Raw genomic sequence first — 12,484 nt, 5'->3', positions numbered from 1 at the left:
AATTTCTCCTGCTGGGGATATATAAAGGTTGTCTTGATCAACCAATGGCAGATGGCCTGATCAGGTTAGCGTAGACACTATGATAGTAGCAGTCCTATCAGAACTGGAGAGTATTTCTTCACTGAAAGAAGAGCAAGAGAAGGCTTTTCTTGATGTATAAAGACGTTTTTACTCTTCTCCCAACCACCCTGGTTTGACATGATAGATAGATAGTTCATCCAATCACCTGCCAAGTGTTTTTTTTTTTTTTCCAAACAATTTCTTCCCAGATGGTTCAGTGTAATACACCATTTGGCGTGTCGGGTTGCAATAAATGTGCATGTTATCTTATACAGCGTTGACATGATACATCACTGCACCAGACATAAATAAGAGCACAAGAGGTGCAAATCAACCTCAAGATCAGACAATCCGTTGACAGATCTTGTCTTGTCAACACATCGCTATGAATTGTGGGTTACTGTGAACTCCCACTTGATTTCAGGTATTAATGTCAGCAACAATTTCACTCATCCTGCAGACTTTGATCAAACTTTCACTTGTTTAAAAAAGTGCTTATCATTGCTTCACCACTGTCTTCGTAAAGATAACAGCTCATTACTTTATGTCTACTTACTGTAAATGAGCACATTAGGACCCCGCTGTTTATTTTCTTTCCATTACATGTAAATGAGAGGCACCGGGAGATGAATGGACTCATAGAGGCACAAACCGTTTTCTGGCCTGAGTAAAGTTCACAGATCCCTCATATACTGATGGCTAACTTTAACCTCTGCGTTCACAGCTCCACTATTTACTTTAGTTTCTGGATGCAGTCAATGGTCTGCAGGAAGCATTGGTCCAGAACGAGGGAATACCTCTGAGGAGAAGGATGGAGAAAGGAGTCATTCAAACCTGGAATGACAAATAGGTGAGGCTGTTTACGTATGCTGTGTTTACATAAGTTTGTGTTTGGTTTGGTGGGTTATTGGGCATTTTGGAATAAATCTACACCTTTCTGCGTAATACAGCTACATAAAACAATATTAAAATTGTTTGGTGAAGTGTGATTTATTTGAAAGTGATGACACTCTTTAATGAGTGAAGTCAACAAGAGTAGGCAAATTAATCTGTGACAACATTGGTTTTTCATGGAAATAAAACAGTAAAATGAGCACTGAGCAGCAACAAACTTTATTTAAAACCTAAAAATTGGTAACATTGGCCTGGTTCCTATCAACAACTACCACATGTTCAAAATAAAAGCTTTAGACTGGACGTTTGGGAAAATATTCTACATGCTCATGAACACTGACTTCATTTTTATATGAAGTTGTGTTATGCTTATTTAAAAACACAACCAAACAAAAATTTATTAAGTTAAACATTTTCCCTGGAATCGGATGCAGTTAGGGACCATGACAAGTATTTGCTCCATCAACACCCTTTCTGACGCACATTGCCTACATTTGATACATATTTGGCAATCCTGCAGGGCATGTAGTCATAAAGCTCATACGGTATCTCATCTGCTCCTCCGGTGACACATCTCACTCTTACTACATTAAAGGGTGCCTCACCCTTCTATCCAGGAGGTATTCAACACAAGCTGTTTTTTGTTACCCTGAGCATAAAGGCTTTCTTCATCACGTCCAAACTCTGATATTTTTGTCTTGTGGCACTTTCTCGCTCAGTCCAATGGGGACCTGCCAATCTCCCACAGGGTCCTGGAAGAAATAGTGCGGTATTTGAACCAGCACACTAACTCAGCCATGGTTTTAAATTAAGCGTGATGTGGAGGGAGAGGAGGAGAAGGAGGAGGAGGAGGGGGCTCTGCTGAAATCCTTTTGGCTACATCGGAAGAAAATAACTCGGATGTTAGTATGAATGTGGAGGCCACTCCCACAAGGCTGCGCATATGCAGACAACCTTTGGATTAAGAAGCTAAGATCACATATACTGGACATGTGTGTGACACACTCTGGGGACCGTATGGAAGACTACAGTGGGAGTTTGTGCAGCTCGAGTCCTCATTCATTTTCAACCACTATTCCCACACAGCTGGTTTCAAGTCACAAATGATTAGCAGTAATATTTAAAAGGAATATTGAAGTTTTTAGGAACTTAACTGGGGTGTTTAGTGTTTAGATTGGCCTGTCACACATTTATGTACAACCATATGAAGCCAAAAAAAACTAAAAAAAAAAAAAAACTCATAGCCATGAAGGTAAACCAGGGGTCTGAAACTGCTAGTTCACAAACCATTTATGGCCCCCTCCCTCCAGCCCGCGACACAATGTCAGAAATATAATCCAGTCTAGTTGTTTCGTACCAATTCAAATTACCTTCCTAAGTCCTGCCCCTTTTTGCTCTGTCTTCCAATGACAGCTGAGCGAGCTTGGTACCTTGATAAACTCTCTCCTTTCCTGTTTCCTGTACTTAGATATGCTGTGTGCTGGGGTTTTCTATGTTGAAATAAAAGACAAATTTTGACAATGGCTGAAAGATGTTGCTGAGGGACCTGTAAAACACACACATTTCTTCATATCTTGAGTTAGCGAGTGTTACCAAAATACTAGCAAGATAGCTAGATAATCTACATCAATCATTAGCTAGCTAGTTAGCTGGGGTTTTGCTAACATTATGTTGCTTTTACAGGAAAAGAGGGATTGAGGTACCAAGCTTGCTCAACTGAGCACAGAGCAAAAAGGGGCGGGACTTAGGAAGGGTCAATTGAAATGAAAACACAATTCATTCAAAAAAGATGTACTGTATGTCTGTATTTCTTAAGTATTGCATGTTGCAATTCATTGTTATTCTATTTATATATATTCAACAATATTTCTCTATCGGCAAACATATGGCAGAGAAAAAGTTATTAAGATACAGTTATGCTTAATGATTAAGTTACGTGGTGTTTGGGAAGTAACTAAGTACAAATACTTTCTTGCTGTACTTAAGTAGATGTTTTAGGTATCTGTTCTTTACTTTTCACTTTTACTCCTGATATTTTAACACAAATATTTCTACATTGTACTCACATTACATTTTCAAAACAGGCTTGTTACTTTAGTTTTAATGCATTTGGGGGGAATAAATGATTGCTTCTATTTTGCTTCATTGTGCGCTTCCTTCCCAACACCAAGACTGATTTCAACCTAAATGAATGGGACAATAACATAAGACAACAAGACAAAAAATATACGTAAGCAGACCTAACAAGACATTATGAGATGAAAACAACAAAAAAGTTACAAATTACACAATATGTAAGAAGATGAAATCAACATACAAGACGTAACATCACTGAAATGATAAACGGCATATCCAGATGAAAAATTCCATAAAAGATGTAACAAAACAAAAAAGATGCAAACGACATAGGATGAAAATGACTTAAATGTAGAACAAGAACAAAAAAGAATAAATAGATGAAAAAGATGTACAAAGACAAAAAAAATGTAACAAGAAAAAAATGATGTAACAAGGCAAAAATAATTTAACAGATATAAGAAGAGAGGGAAACATCAGAGGGCAGCTTTTATCTTTTACACTTTGAGTACATTTCAGAGCCTGTACTCTCTCTCTGAACCCTGCATTCTCTTTTACTTGAGTTAAAAGAAGAATCAGCACTTTCCTTCAGTACTTGAGTGTTAAAGTGTCGCCCCTATGAGATGACAATACCATCAGTGGCCCCAAGCCAATTTGAATTTGAGATCCCTAACCTAAAAATATATTCAGAACATTTGATGATTTGTTTCCCTTCTTTGATCAAATTGTCACATTATTTTACAAAAATACTTTAAAAACAGACATTGTTCATCTCTAAATCTCCTCTCCATATGTAATGTTTTTACGATTGCCAGCGGAGGTAAAAGCATACATAGATTTAATAAAAAGTGACAGTGACATTTATAAAACAGCAAGCACACAAGACATGAAACCACAGGGAGACATCCTATCAGCGTCAAACATTTCTGCAATCAGTGAGAATACTTGTCTGCTGCCATCTGGGTTAAGTTGAAAGCTCCGCTCCTCAAGGTACTCAAGTGGTTAAACTGAGGTCACTGAACACACAGAGGGGCCGTCGCAAACTGTCTTTGAGGGTTCAAATTAGGGGAAAAAGACAGAGATCTGTATGATGTTTATGTGGCAGAAGGAGGAGAGTCTGTTTCCTGCAGGCTGCTGTTTGTCACATGTGACAGGAGAAGGTAGGGCTCAGCTGGACGTGAGGTTGAGCAGGGACCAGCCAGTTCCCCTGGTTAGTGTCTTGTCTGGGCCAGGCTGTCACAGAGCCTGCAGGAAAACATGCTTGACTTGTCTCATCACGTCACTGCAGAGCTGCAGGTCACGGTGGAGGGTGCTCTTTAGCGATGCCCTCAGCGCCTCCGTTTCCTCCAGCTGAATGACCAGCCAGGAGACAACATACAAGAGCAGCATGAACATCTCCGTGCAGCCCAAACAGGGTTGGAAGGAGCACTGTCCGCAGTCTGCGTGTCCAATTCCAGACATCGTTACACCTGACGTCTCGTGTAAATTTTCTAGTTGGACAAATAAAACTCCTGACATCTACAGTATTGTTGCAGTTAGAAATGAAATGTTCACCAATGGCAACAGACTTGCTGGACAGTCTATTGTAGTTCAGAGATTCCTACCACACTGCTGCTCCTGAGGGACAGAGTCTTTACAGCCTCAAGCGAGACAGACAAGGAAGAAATTAATGAGTCGGAGCGTTAAAAAATTTTAAATCTGCTTGACATGGTTGCATCATAGTGTCACTCAGCCTTGGCATACCAATTCTAGCCTCACTGCTTCTCCAGTCCATACTTTAAATCTAACTTTATCTTTTCCAGCTGCTGCTCAAGGATCACCATCCTGCGACGGTCCTCCTGGTACTTCTGCTCCCCCTCCAAAATCCTCTGGTTCATCTCTTCCTCTCTGGAATATTCAAGCAAGTTACAAATTTAGGTTTTATTCATGTTATGTTTAGTCACGTGCGCCAAATTCCTTCCTCACTCTCTAATGTATCCAACATATCCTGTAATTTCCCAGAAGTTACAGCAACTAGCAAGTAACTAGCAATGGCTAACAGGAAATGCACTGTTACCTTGAATAATTTATTGATTTCTCAGTTTGAATGTTGTTGGAAACATCATAATAATATTATCTAAGAAGATTTAAAGCACACAATTCAACATAATATATATAATAGGTCTATCGTTTTTAGACATTTCAATGTGGAAATGTCACCTATTGTGGCTTTAAATCAACTTTAATAAACATATCTCATCAGTTTCGTCAATATAAATGTAATTTATGGTGCTGTCTGTGCTGCATAAGAGCATACAGTTTTTAGACCGCAGTGAAAATGTTATTTTTTAAAGAAGTATTACTTACATTAGATAAAAAATGTTGGGAATTTTGAAAATTATTACATCTATCCTTTTTCAATAAAATGTGATTTTTGGATGTTACAATGCTCTGGATCAGAGCAAGCTAGTTAGCTGGGGTTAAGGCTAACCCTAACCCAAGTCGAAAAACAATCCTACACAGGCAAACAATGGAATCTTATTCCACAAATGGTATAACAATAATATTAGTGTAGCCTAATATTTTTGCATCTATGCCAAAATAATGTTTAAACAGAATTAATATAAAAACAAAATAATAAGTGCAAATTCTCAACAGCTGAAACCAGCTATTACATTGCGAGGTACATGTGCACATGAATCCACATGTGCATCTATGCATTCACACACATACACTACTACCAGCCACGTGACCTTCGTGGACATATATTAACCTTTATTATTATATTAAGGAGTGAGTCACATTAAAGGAAAAAGGAACTCTCAGCCAAGTCTAATGACGCCCACTGCAAAGCTCCATGACAAATAGTTCAGGAATTATGAAAGGGCACATGGCTAAAGTGTAGGGGTGAAGCAAACCATCACCAATGAATAATGAATTGTGCTTAGTCCAATGATAAGTCATACAAGTACTTAAGATGGGTAATGACTTATGAAAAAGGCGTGGCGTAATTATACAGAGTGGGTTAGGGTAACTAGCACCACTGAAGTAGAAATTTGCTGCTGACACCAGTGATGCTTTTGAAAGGGGCTGTGGCTAAGGTGTAGGGGGCGGTGCATAAGTCACTTATGATGAAGGAACTCTGCTGAGTGTACTGATGCTTCCCACAAAACTCTATGACTAATGGTTCATTAGTTTCACACCCCCTTTTTGCCAGTTGGCATGAGCAGGTAATCAGCTGTCCTTTGGCTCATGACCCACCTTTCTTTCTTGTGTGAGTCTGTCTGATTAGATGAATACAATGAACTTGAAGACAGAATGGAAACGTTTCCTCACACCTTATTAGAAAAGCTCATTTTGATGTTTGTGATACCTGAAAATAATGAACTTTCCAAATGAAAAGAAAATTTGAAAATCGCATTTCAAATGTCCAGTGGTTCTTATGTGAATCATTAAACCAACACATACCTGCAAACAAGCTCAGTGTCTGGATACTGCCACCTCTGGGACTTGGATGCATGCTGTTTTGCTTTTGTTGTGTCTTTGATGAGCAGTTTACATTACTGACATATTATGTCAGCCTTTATTATTACATTAAATTACTCCTATAGTTACACAGGCTGGCACTGGGCTTTATATTTCTAGATATATTTTTAGATCTATGCTTTGTTATATGCATTTCAACAAACACCGTGTCCCACTGATAGTTGGAAACTGAGAACACTTGAAGTAAAGAAAAAACAATGTTTAATGTATGTTATTATTATTACTTTGTCTGTAGGACATTAACCAGCTCAACGAGTCTGACGTTGTCCACGCGGAGAACTCTGCATTCATCACACGGGGCCATCAGTGCGCTCACATCAGCTGAACATTGCGGACATTTTAAAGAACTTGGAGCCCTGAGAAAAAAAAGGATACAAGATTAAAGCATCATTTTCTGCAGGTAATTCATTTCACATGATGTTTAACAGTGTATCAGAATAGCTTTATGTCCACTTACTTGAATTCTACACTACTTCCCACAGCAGGCAGAACCAGCTTATGACCAAATTTAGAAACTGAGCTGAAAAAAAAAAGTTGGCAGACAGTCTTATTAACATGAAATCCTAGTAGAATAAACTGACAAAGCTATAAGACATCAAACAAAATCAATAAACTGATTACAGAGTCCCCCATTAGCCAGGGTGAATTATTAACCCTTATTTTGCCGGACAAGATAGTTAATAACTCGGTCTTACTGTAACAGTTAATAGAGGAGATGTAAATACAATACAATAATCTTAATAACTGTCAGTTACTAATTACATTAAAGTAAACTTACACTATCCATTCTACAATCATCATTTAGCGTGATTCCCATCAGCACACATACCCTGAGGATGTCATTCTCTTGTTAATGTCTCCCTCTTCAGGGTGAGACCCTGAACTGCAGATTGTTGTCTTCAGGCTGGACTGTCTTTCCATGTCCTCCTCCTGGAACACAAGTATACATATATTTAATGACTTGGCCGAGCCATAAATGTAAATGATCAAGCATTAGGACACAAGTTTGAATGAACACATAACTTTTCAAATCATATTTTGTGCCTTTTATTCACTAAGAAGTTTTGATGTCTGGTTGTTTACCTTGACAGAGAGTTGCTGGATTTGCTGCTCTAGTTTTTTGATCTTGGCCTGCAGCATCTGGATGAGAGCGCTGTCCTCTGAAGTCTCACTGCTCGGCTGCTGTGTCGGACTCTGCTGGATCTCGTTTCTCTGTACATTCTGCTGCTGGCTGAGCTGTTTCAGCACCACCTGCATCTGCGTCTGCTGCTTCTGCAGAGGTGGATGGGCCAATTATTGTTAAAACAATGTAGTAAAGCATGGGCTCATATTTCCCTTAGAAGTCTGTAGCTTATTTTAACTCCTAAATGTGATGTGAAATCCCTGATTATTGGTTGTTATTTGGTCTATATGACAAGAACAGAATTATGTAGTTACTAGGGATGTAACACTATATCGAATATCACAATATTGTGATAAAAAAAAAGGCTCAACCCAACGGACTGTGGCGATATCTACCATGATAATAGATGGTTAATTACTTTATTTTATTATATGTATTTTATATTTATATTTTATATATTTACCTATTGTAAAGTTTATAAAAACAGAATTAGTGTGTGCACACGTCTATAATCATTTCCTGGTGTGATTTTAAGTTTCTCATCACCTCATAACAAACTTGCACCGCACACTGAAACACTAGGGGTCCTTTAATTTGATACAGGAGGTGTTGAACTTTTATTAACAGCGTAATGCAGTAATTTTAACAGGATCAAACATCATTCTAACATATTGATGGCTCATGTCCCGTCATTCCTGGACTGAGTAATCCATTTACTGTTTTATGTTTCAAAACACACGTTAATTTTTGCTAGTGTAACCATTAGTGAGGCGGCTGTTGCATTTCTTGACCTCAACTGTATTTTGCTACTGTGATTTAAGTTTTTCGTCCCCATGTTGAATGTCATTAAAGGACTGATGTGGCTAAGAGCTACTTTGTCATTCCACACTGCCTGTCACTATTTGAGGAAATGTGGTGTGCATTTCATTTTGCTGGTCGAAACCCATCTTCATTCCAGACCCTCAGTTTGGGAAATGCTGCTGCAGAGCATCCACAAAGCATATAAATACAACTAAATATTTTTACTTATCTAATGTCTTACCAGCAGAGCATCCACCAGCTCATCATCATGTTTACCCTTCTCCAAGAGGGTGGAGACCTGGACCTTCAGAGTTTTCATTTCAGTAGACAGAGATTTGTTCCTAGCCTTAGAGGCTTCCAGCTTTTTCTTCACATCCTTGTGGTCTTTCAGGAGGGCCTCAAAGTCTACTGACATCCTCTATACATGTGTGGACGGAGAACAGAGCTTTGGCAAATTAACAAATTCATATTTCATTTCACTTACAGTTATTGTACAAGCATGCGCACCTCAAACGCTTCCCTCTTCTCTTTCTCGATGGTGCGGATGTAGCTGAGGTTCCTGTCTTGAGGAGGGGATTTCTGTAGGACCCCCACGCCCAGAAACTCTTCCTCTACACTCAGGACACTTGACTGTCTTCGCTGATTTGACTGGTTCAGCTGCTGCTCAAGGTCCCGCAACTGTTGCACAACAACTAGTTTTGTTAATGTTGAATTCAGGTATTTGTTTCATGTGTTTGCTATCTTATATTGGTGACTTTGTAAAAACACTCTAGTTACCTGTTTATCACTGTAACAAAATTTGAGATGCACATTGTGATTTACATTCTGAATTTCTTTTAATTTGCACTGTTTTTCCCAAATGCTGATATAAATGCTGCTAATTATTATCTTACCCTTGACTGAAGAGCTAGTATCTGCTGAGAGCGACCTCTGAAGCTCCCTGGACAGTTTAGCAGTTGCTGAAGGTTGACCTCCTCTCCAACCTCACTGATCAAAACCTACAACAGCAGCAGCAGTAGATCATATATTGGAATACAGAAGTCACCAAGGATTAATCACATGAATATGTCAGGCCAACAGCCGTGAGTCTTAAAGCAGGGAAAAAAAGATACCTTATGAGCTACTTTTAACTCCTGTTTGACTGACTGAACCTGGTTGCGATACTCAGTCACTTTCAGCTGGGCAGCAGCTAATTTCTCCTGCAGTGATTTCACCACTGGATTTTCCTGCTTTTGTGAACAAATGACATATGATTCAAACTGAGCAGCAATCATTAATGTTAGGAAGACATAAAAATATCCAGTTGAGAAAATACCTCACAGCCTTCAGATGACCTCTTGTTTTGTGACTTTGCATCAATCTTTTGCCCAGGTGGAGAGTTCACCAAAGCAGCCTGCAGCTACAGAAAGGAAGATAACGTTACAGTTATGCATTCATTTATTCCATCTGGAATAAATCATATTATTGTATAAATAACAATAAATAACATATCTTTGCCTAAACAAAATAAATGTTTTAAAAACTGTAACCAGTTCCATCCAATAAATCAAATTAAATTATACATATAATGCAAGACTTTGTTACCTCTTTCTCAAGTTCTTTGACTCTGTTGCTGTTTTGCTTGGATTTAATTTTTTCTTGCTCAATTTCAGCAGTTAGCTCTCTATTCCTCCTGGACAGCTCAACAATCTTGGTGGCTGCTATATCCCCTGCCAAGCCCGATGTGCCTAAACGGATGGGTGGATTAGTCATGATGAAGCTGAGGAAGCAGCTCACAACACTGTGACGCAAAATAAATGGAAATCACCTTTTAAAACCAATCTCTCTTCTTCTCTTTTTTTCTTCAGGTGTTTAATTTCAAAATCCTTTTCACTCAGAAGTTTGAAGAGCCGACCGTTTTCATCCTTCAGCTCCCTCAGCCGGTCCTCCAAATTCTCACTCTCACACTGTAGCTGTCTGTAGGGAGGTAATTAAAATGAACACTAAATACAGAAGAGAGACTAATTGCAAGGTAAGAACATGACTGTTGACATCAATGGTAGACTAAGTGATGAATATTTTCAATGAATTGTGCTTTACATTTTTTTATTTAATCAATAAAGTATCAAAACTATTTAGGCTAGCACTGAGGAAAACAATCTTTGTAAACATTTATTTCAGCCTTTGTAATACTCACCTATCTTCAAGATTGCCTGGATTAGATGGATCCAAATCATCATCCTGGGTAACGCTACTGACATTATGTTTATCTGATTCTTTCTCCTTTCTCCTATTCAGTTTTCGTTTCTCCTGTTGTTCTTGTAGCACTTGGAACTGAAGCCGCGAATGATTCTGTTTAGCATCTGGCTCCATGATCTATAATGAAGAAAAAAATCTTTAATTATAAAGGCACAAATAGCAGTGGAACAAGCATTGTGACTAGAATTGTGAGAGAATTTTGTTATACTTCAGGCTGCAACTAACCATTATTTTCATTGTCAATCTGTCAGTAACTTTCTCTACTAAAATTTCATGAAATGGTGAAAAATGTTTTAGTATTTCCCATGTCTTCAATTGTCTTAATTTGTCTATAACCCAAAGATCAGAGGATTTGTGATTTTTTACTCTGAAATAAACAAATAAATAAAATTTTAAAAAAATACTCAAAACGACTAATCAGTTACCAAAATAGTTGGTGATTAGTTTAGGAGATGACAACTAATCGATTAATCGTTGCAGCTCTAGTCATAGTCAAATGGATACTTGGATATACATTTCCCTGAGTTTGAAGGCTGCAGTGTAGTTCAGTGGTACTGTTTAAGGCACTTGTTTGTGTCAGCTGAATGAAAATAACAATCACCTTTAACATTAATCTTAAATTTTACATTTTTGTAACAGAACAAGTCGTAATACTTCCTGTTTAATCTCCCTAATTTTGTGTACATCCTTGTGAATGCAGCAGCAAAACAAGACTCCTTCTCTTCATAGTTCAGGGCATTTGAATGTCTTAACGTTACTTCTTATTGCGCAGAGTACATGACTGTTAGGCATGATGTTATTATTGATGACTCCAGCCTAACTGTATCCAGCCATGACGCCAAACAGACGGAAACTTACTCCTCCGGTATTGTTAGCAAACAAGCTGTATTTGCGAGATAAGGTGATGGGCAATTAGCGAGATGACGTCGATGTTTATCACAAGTTGAGTGACTGAAATACGTAGCGTTAGCTCTCAGAACTTAAATCCTAGTTCTCCAATTTGTTACCAAGTAGCGCACGTTAAGGCTGTATAAAGACAAAATAGCTCACCTGTCATTTATCCAAGTACCGCACTTGTTTAGAGACTGTTTTGCGCTTCGTCGTTTTGTAGCAGGTGAAATGTCTGTAGAAGCTTCCTCATTGATTGCGATTGCTGATGTATCCATGGCAACGGCATTCTAGCGACTTGAGAGCTAGAGATCTCGCGGGAGCAAGAGTGTAGTCATGGGAACAGCAGGGCGCTATCTGCAGCGGTCGTGTCGAGAAGGGAACTCCATATTTGAGAAACTCTCGCGAGATTTGTATCAGTTCATAATTCATTATGCATGTTGTATAAAGTAATTATATTTTGTAATGTGACAGCACTATAATTAATATAGAAGTAGGTTTAGGGTCAAAAAGACTTTGTTATGCTTGGGGAAGGATAATGATTTAGGTTAAAATGACAACTCTCGCGAGATCTTTCACGGGTCTGCAGTTCCTTTCTAGACACGACCACGCCACCTGGTAGGCTATAGTTTAACACTCTATAACATTAGTTAAACAATACTAAATTTGTGAACTTTTAACCAGTCAGTAACTTAAATTGAAGATGCAAGTAGGCTATATAAGTTAAAAAGTCATCTTTGAGCAATGTCTTACATGACCACAAGGGGGCGAGATACTCCACAAAGCAGCTTTGTCAAAAGTCATGGGGACTCTCTGTCATAGTTATGCAAAATATGTAATCACAATTCATTTTGTTTAGTCAGATAGGAAGACACATTA

At 38.4% G+C, this 12,484-nt stretch overlaps 1 protein-coding gene across 1 annotated transcript; it reads right to left on the bottom strand.

Annotated features, from left to right (window-relative positions):
- Window positions 1–4,645: 4,645 nt before the first annotated feature.
- ccdc13 (coiled-coil domain containing 13) lies at window positions 4,646–11,795 on the bottom strand. Its single transcript, XM_084732395.1, has 14 exons — window positions 11,768–11,795; window positions 10,656–10,834; window positions 10,287–10,435; window positions 10,064–10,206; window positions 9,795–9,878; window positions 9,592–9,708; window positions 9,373–9,477; window positions 8,987–9,157; window positions 8,721–8,897; window positions 7,645–7,827; window positions 7,385–7,515; window positions 7,013–7,075; window positions 6,780–6,911; window positions 4,646–4,917 (listed from the first exon to the last, which is right to left on the bottom strand). The coding sequence occupies exons 2-14, from the start codon at window positions 10,829–10,831 to the stop codon at window positions 4,785–4,787; spliced, it is 1,764 nt and encodes a 587-aa protein (XP_084588521.1). The 5' UTR covers window positions 10,832–10,834; window positions 11,768–11,795; the 3' UTR covers window positions 4,646–4,784.
- Window positions 11,796–12,484: the final 689 nt, after the last annotated feature.

The sequence above is a fragment of the Lutjanus erythropterus genome, chromosome 12, assembly GCF_056507025.1.
Source record: "Lutjanus erythropterus isolate fLutEry1 chromosome 12, fLutEry1.hap2, whole genome shotgun sequence".
Lineage (NCBI taxonomy): Eukaryota > Metazoa > Chordata > Actinopteri > Lutjaniformes > Lutjanidae > Lutjanus > Lutjanus erythropterus.
Note: the sequence above shows the minus strand (reverse complement) of the source record. Positions and strands in the feature narration are given on the sequence as shown.